At 36.0% G+C, this 6,884-nt stretch overlaps 1 protein-coding gene across 1 annotated transcript; it reads right to left on the bottom strand.

The window, feature by feature from the left end:
• Positions 1–2,179: 2,179 nt before the first annotated feature.
• On the bottom strand, positions 2,180–6,692 carry mtfr1l (mitochondrial fission regulator 1-like). The gene is made up of 8 exons (XM_016269856.1): positions 6,486–6,692; positions 5,958–6,087; positions 5,755–5,862; positions 5,378–5,487; positions 5,012–5,223; positions 4,474–4,825; positions 3,356–3,501; positions 2,180–3,220 (listed from the first exon to the last, which is right to left on the bottom strand). Exons 2-7 carry the CDS (start codon positions 5,970–5,972, stop codon positions 3,390–3,392), a joined length of 909 nt encoding a protein of 302 aa, XP_016125342.1. The 5' UTR covers positions 5,973–6,087; positions 6,486–6,692; the 3' UTR covers positions 2,180–3,220; positions 3,356–3,389.
• Between the last annotated feature and the right edge of the window lie 192 nt (positions 6,693–6,884).

The raw sequence follows: 6,884 nt of genomic DNA, 5'->3' as shown, positions 1-6,884 counted from the left end.
CGAACACCGCAAGCACTCGTCGGAAATGTAACGCCCCTTACCATAATCGCGAGCTTCATCTTTCAAAATAAATGTAAAGACAGTAAATAATGTCATTAGTTTTACCATCAGTTCAAGCCCGAAAGGAGAACAGAGTCACGTGACAGACACAGTGATGAAGCTAGTATGTGTGCAGTACACAAGCCACGGTTAAGACAGCTGACTCCACTGTGATCTCTCTCTCTCTCGCGCGCGCGCGCGCACACACACACACACACACACACGATGCGCAAAACTCCGCATTTGAACAGTCAATAGCAAATACTTAAACTAATAACAAAACAGTAGCTGATTCAGAAGCGCCAGATTAATCAGGGTATCTTCCGTCCAATCAATTTTTGTTTAATATTGAAATCTGAAAAATGAAAAACGGGCACATATTTCGTTTTTCAAGCGCTTGTCTACAATACATTCTCCCTGTGCTGCAGTGCATCGCAGCTTTGCCACACATATTTTAATGGGTGGATAACTATAATAAAACAGGCATGCCTAGGGCCAAAAGGCTCTGCTTCAGTATGGTTTGTGTCAAGCCATTCATTAATCTGGCTGTTTGATGAAGAGATAAAATGTAGTAGAAATAAACATGTTAAGAATCAATAGAAGCGGAGGACTATTATTAAGGTTTTTTTAGGACTATTATTATGTTGTAATGTTTGGTTGACCAATTAGCAGAGAGGGGCGTTTCATTCCCGCCCACATGTAGAGATCGAATATTCAAATTGTTTATTTGGTTTCTATCCCTGAATGTAAAAACGAAAAATTAAGATGGATTCTTGATTTTTTGTTTTGTTTGAATAATTGAAAAACGAAATATGTGCCGTTTTTCATTTTTCAGATTTCAATATTAAAACAAAAATTGATTGGATGGGAGATACCCTGATTCAGATTGTCATAGCAAAGTCAGAATTACCTCCTCTCCTAGGTTCACGAAACGCTCGTCCATAAAATGCATTGCTGTTCTGTTGTAAGTAATCTTAAAGATTCCTAAATGCATCTACTTTCGGAAGGCCAAATAAAGTGCTTTTGCTTTCGCCTAGAAACACACAGCGTCTCCCTGACATACTGCTTCAACACTAACTGCAGTTACTGAAACCAAGCCGTCTTTCTTTGCGTGCACATTTGGGCGGCATTATGCTAATATTTCCACATAGTGAGGTAGATATGTGGGGGCGTGTTAGAACGAGCCATTTTAGGGGGGCGTGGCAGAGTCTTAACTTTGATAAAGAATATCTCTTTGGGTTTGAGACTTTAGTCTTTGCAACTTCAGGGATCTTATCTATGCACAATCAGCTTGTAACACTCCAAAGAGAAAGGAAAACTTGAAATCGCATCATATGACCCCTTTAATATTTTTGTGTAAACTGTTTTAAACTTTAACCTTGATTCTTTAATTCATAGAAAGTACCTAAGAACACAATTTATTTGAAATCTTTCGTTATATTATACCTCTTTATACTGTAACTTTTAATACATTTAATGCATATTTGCTGAATACACGTATTGAACGGTTGTATAAATGTGTTACTGTAGAGAATGTCGCCCCCATGTGGCTGATGATCGTCATTGGACAAAATACACGATTTTTAATGCTTTTAAACCATTTATTTCCTCTTACGCATAAACAGGAGTCAATAGAATTCCCTTATTTGATCAAAAGCAAACACACAAGTACAAGTTTCTGTCTCCTAAAAAAAACATGGCACTGCAAGACTGACGTGAATCAAAGCAAACTTGCAGTGTTTACTATGGATAAAACTATAAAATAAGCCCAGGAGTCAGATTGAAAGAGCAGCACACACATTTTACCCGTTACTGACAGGTACAGGAACATACGTTAGTATGTTCAGTGCATGATATATTACAGCTCTATTCTCCCATTAGCATTAATGGTAACAAACTCGTTTATTAATGTAACTCTGATATAAAGACATTTGTACTGTAAACTAGCAAAAATAATTTTAGGTAGTCATAGCTTTTAATGATGTTATGAAGGTAACTATAAAAGCATTTCACTGCACTGGAGTATGAGAATAAATGTTTTGGATTAAAAACACCAAACATCTCGTCTAATGCAACGTGTCAGACAGATGGAAACAGGCTGCAGGCATGTCTAAAGAATGTGAAACAAATAAAAAACAAATTTTGGGTTTGATTCCCACTTTAGTGAGCGATCGTGGCACAAAAGCAGCGTATGCATTAAAATAGCTTCTTGTTACACTTTGCGAAAGGAAAAAAAAGCATCCTTCATCGTCATATAAAACATGAGGCATCCTCAAAACTTGCTTATAGTCACACCCAACACCACATCACACATGCTACTCAGATTTTTCAGAAACATTTACAATCTGCCTGACACAAGCAAAAACCAAAAATATTTCATTTCCCATGTACTTCCTGAACAAACCACACACATTATGAATTCAAACTTATGTTGCACTATTTGCTGAACCACATCAGTCTTCTAGCACAATATACACTTCAAAGGTCTGTACGGTAGAAGGGAACATCACAGAGCGCTAATTACAAGTGAACGCAATCCAAAGTCTTCAGTGCACATGCACACGCACAAAAACCCTTTAAATAGAAGAACAACGCAAACGCATGTCAGTATTGTAACATAAGATCACGCATCAAAATGGCTTCAAGTATTACAGGGTTTGTATGAGGGAACGTGTAAGGCAAGAGAAACACTTCTACAGCTCCAAACTATACACCTACAAGACGATAAACTGGAACTGGGCTCCTCCAGGACTCTTCTGTGGTTTCATGGCTTGAATAATATAGTGTGAAATTGCACGCTTGTTGAAGGATCTGAGGATATTACTGTCTCATTGAAATTAACAAAACGATGATGGTGAAACAGGAAGTAGTGCTTGGATTTCACATGAAATCCATACTACACTAGAATCTATGATGGAACAACAAAGGCTCAGTGATCACTGATCAAGGCTATGCTTATGGACCCTTTTGTGCAAACACACACACACACAAACATTACAAACTTGGCAGCTCAGTGTAAGTTGGAGTGTGTGTGTGTGGGCTGACGAGAACTGCTTCTTTTCCTTCCAGACGTGTCACAACAGCGCAGCATTGTGGGAGTGCTGAGGAACGCAGAAGATGTCCATTGAGTTTATTCAGAGGCTTTATGGGGTTTTCACTGCAACGGTCCACAGGCATGGGCCTATTGACCCAGTAGGAAAAAAAGATAAGACTCGAGTACACAAAAATTCACAGCCATGTTTTATTCTCTTGGTTTTGTATCTCAATCTCCAACTTTAAACCAAAGAGAAAAGCATTCCATGCAGTTTAGCCTTACATGGAGAGTCTGCTGCCAGGGTTTGGATGATTGATTATTTCCTCACACTGATGTCATCATCCTTCAGAATGAATTTCTTCCTCAATGCTTCAGATATAAGAGAGGCAGAATCTTCCTCCCTCAGTGAGGTGCACCCACGGTTATATCTAAATAAAATACACAAAAACACAATAACATTATTTACTAGATTTATTAAATAACAAACAACAACAATAACAAGTATTAATATGCTATGACTATACATTAAAATAATTATTAGTATTATTATATCAAATGTAATACATGCAATAACATTAGTTACTATATTAATAATATCAATCAATTATTAATAAAAAAATAATAATAGGCATTAATACACCATTATCATTATTAACACCATTGTTTATACTACTACTACTAACAATAGATATTAATATACTATTAATGCCATAACAATACAAATTAAGTCCATAGAAATTATATTAATAGTATATCAATATATCTTGTTACGAAATCAATCAACACAATATCATAATTTACTATATTAATAAATAAATAAAGATAATAAAGAATAACAAACTAATAGATAATATATCATCACTATTCATTTCTAATAATTATTATTACCATAAACGTAACACTCAAAACCATGGTAACATTATTTACTGTATTAATTATTAATATCAACCAATCAAGAATTTCATTAACACACCATTATCATTCATTTATAAAAAATAATTTAAAAAAATAAAACTAAATATGAATATACAATGAATATGATTTATATTTATAATAGCAACAATTATTATTACTATCATTATTAATTATTATACATGTCAATAGTAATAATACTATTAGTACATCAATGTATCTGATAATTATTAATCACGAAAAACTATAACATTATTTACTTTATTAATAAGTAAAGAATATTAATAATAATAATAATAATATCATATAGGGTCTATTAATATACCATTACTATTCACTTAATTAGTAGTAGTAGTAGTTGTAGTAAATGTAATATTAATAAAACGTCCCCTCTCATATATGCTATACAACGAATAGGCTTTTACAGACGAATGAACTTTGTTAAAAGAAAAACAATTCTAAACGACAGCACAGAAACCTGCACTCACCTATCCTTGCTCATCTTCATGCGGTTCATATCTTTCAGGATGTCCATGACATCAGCGAAGCTTGTTGATTTTGAAAGAGACACAGTATCCTCCTCTGGTTCTCGGAAGTCCATAGTAGGGCGATCGAGATCAAAAGTTGCAGATGCAGTCATGGAAACTGGTGGCATAGGGTCAGGCACTAGCTCGGACACCTCCTCCTCCTCCTCTTCTTCTTCTTCCTCCTCTGTGACATCACTGATGACAAAGGAGGCTGTGGGGGCCGGCTGGTAAGCAGCTGTCTCAAAATGAGCCATGGAGAAGCCCACACTAGTGTCGTCAGGGGACAGCAGGTCAGGGGTTATGGGATTCGAATCTGAAACAGTTCAAACTTTTTATGAGGGACTACAAGACAAAACATTTACAAGCAAATACATCAAATTGACTAAGTTTCTATTGTCACAGACAAGTCTTAATTTTGAGCCTGAAGGCAAATTCCAAATTAGTACTAACTTGTTTTTTAAATGATAGATAATAAATGAGCTTTAGTCAACTACCTCACCTGATTCTGCAGCGACAATCTTGGCGATTTGGGATCGGAGTCGACTCAGCTCATCTTGTAAAGCTGTTGTGCGGTTTAAAGCGGTTACACCTGGTTTCCTCAGACCCTCGACTCGCCTGCCTTCTCGTCTGAAGTTTGGCACAGACGAATTCCTGTGCATAACCAGCAGCGGCGTTGGCCTCCACTCATGCCTCAGGGGACGTGTGTCACTCCTGACAAATAGCAGGACAGCATTGGTTTAAAATTAATTCATTTTCATCTGAGGATCCAACACTTTTCAATTCTGCTCTATATCTTACATGAGACCCTTTTTTTTTTTTAACTGTCAAATATAAATTCAGAGGAAAATAATTGCACCAGCACAACCTGACTCTGGCATATGTCTCCTCCTCATCATCTGCAATCCAGGCAATATCTGCCAATGTAGGCACCAAAGGACCGTCCATAAAACGCATTGGCGGAAGCCCTGGGAGTTCCTGGAGAGCACATAAAAGCTATTCTTGACCAATTTCTTTTTTTCGCTATAGAGAGTTTTGTCAGTCTGAGTTGCTCAAAACTTAGTGTTATGCTTCATTAAAAAAAAAAAAAAAAAAGTTGCACTTTTAATGTACATGGTCAAGAAAGACACAAACAGCCAATGTGTTTTGGAAAAGCTTATGAGGACTAATTTACAACATTAATTGTCTGACTGCAGTGCATGAAAGTATATGTGTGATTATATGAAAAAAAAATTATTTCCATACCTGGAAACAAGCCCTGGGACAGGGTTTAAGAGGCAGTGTCGAGCCGATTCGTCTCACCACACTACGAGTTGATCCATGTGGTTTATTTTGCCAAATAGGGATTACCTCCTGAAGAGCAAGCGAACAAAAATAAATATTCTAAAATATACATTAACATTGACAAAACATGACTAAAATGGCTCTTTACATGTTTATCTACTTACAGCTTCCATTTCCATTTTACTGAGAGTGAAGAGAGAAAGCACCGACACCTTGGATTGTATAGTAGTGTTTTGATTATTATTACTATTATAGGACACTGAACATGTTCATCTGGGATGAGAATTCCTTTGCCTTGAAGTACGAAAAAGAAAGAAAAATATAAAATATTCTCTCTTTCATGTGCAAAACCACCATGAATGCTGGTCAAGAAATCATGTACAGTATAAAAGACTACAGCTAATGATGTTTTTGCAGCTGCTGCATACTGAGTGCACCCTTTATGGTACAGTATATATAAGAATAAACAAGAAAATGGGCAATTAAATGAACAGACAATTATGGTACATATGGTAGAAAAAAAATCAACAGTGCAAATTGGGAACATGAATACAATAAAACCTATAAAGTAAAAAGGTAAATAAACCAAAGGCGTTCTGTGACCCTCATTCCTTCCTTTAGCATATTAGCTAACAAACGACCTTATAATGTGCAGCTTTTAATTATGCATTTAGAAGAAATATAAGACATACCGTTTGTGGTCAGATTATATCAGTTTGTTTGTTTTTTTGCACTAGTGCAGATTACTCTGGTTTACTGTGTATTGTGAATCGTCCGGGCTCCCGTTCTCCTTGTTCCGTTAGCTGATTAGCTGTTAGCTCAGTCAGCGATTTGCAACGAGTGCATGAGTCGGAAGTGCGTGTGGTAACATCGTCCTGTGATTGGTTCGAATTCTGCATTTATTACCTCACAGTCCAATGGTCTTTGCCAGAGTATTTAAATGCAAAATAAAAGTCAACTTGCACATTAAGTTCAAATATACCGCTTTAAAACAAATGTGTTTATATAAATACAAATAGATTTAAGATTTTATGCTTTTACATTTTTAAGACAGACGAGTCTGGTTTATGTATTTATTCTTTTTTTATATA

The sequence above is a fragment of the Sinocyclocheilus grahami genome, unplaced genomic scaffold (genome assembly GCF_001515645.1).
Source record: "Sinocyclocheilus grahami isolate Dianchi unplaced genomic scaffold, SAMN03320097.WGS_v1.1 scaffold54.1, whole genome shotgun sequence".
Taxonomy (NCBI): domain Eukaryota; kingdom Metazoa; phylum Chordata; class Actinopteri; order Cypriniformes; family Cyprinidae; genus Sinocyclocheilus; species Sinocyclocheilus grahami.
This window is presented reverse-complemented; position numbering and strand designations above follow the sequence as displayed.

Coding starts and splice junctions, on each gene's coding strand:
- mtfr1l (XM_016269856.1), bottom strand. Junction 5,488..5,754: donor GTCCCAGGGCTTGTTTCCAG/GTATGGAAATAA, acceptor TGTGCTCTCCAG/GAACTCCCAGGGCTTCCGCC. Junction 4,826..5,011: donor GATTGTCGCTGCAGAATCAG/GTGAGGTAGTTG, acceptor GAACTGTTTCAG/ATTCGAATCCCATAACCCCT.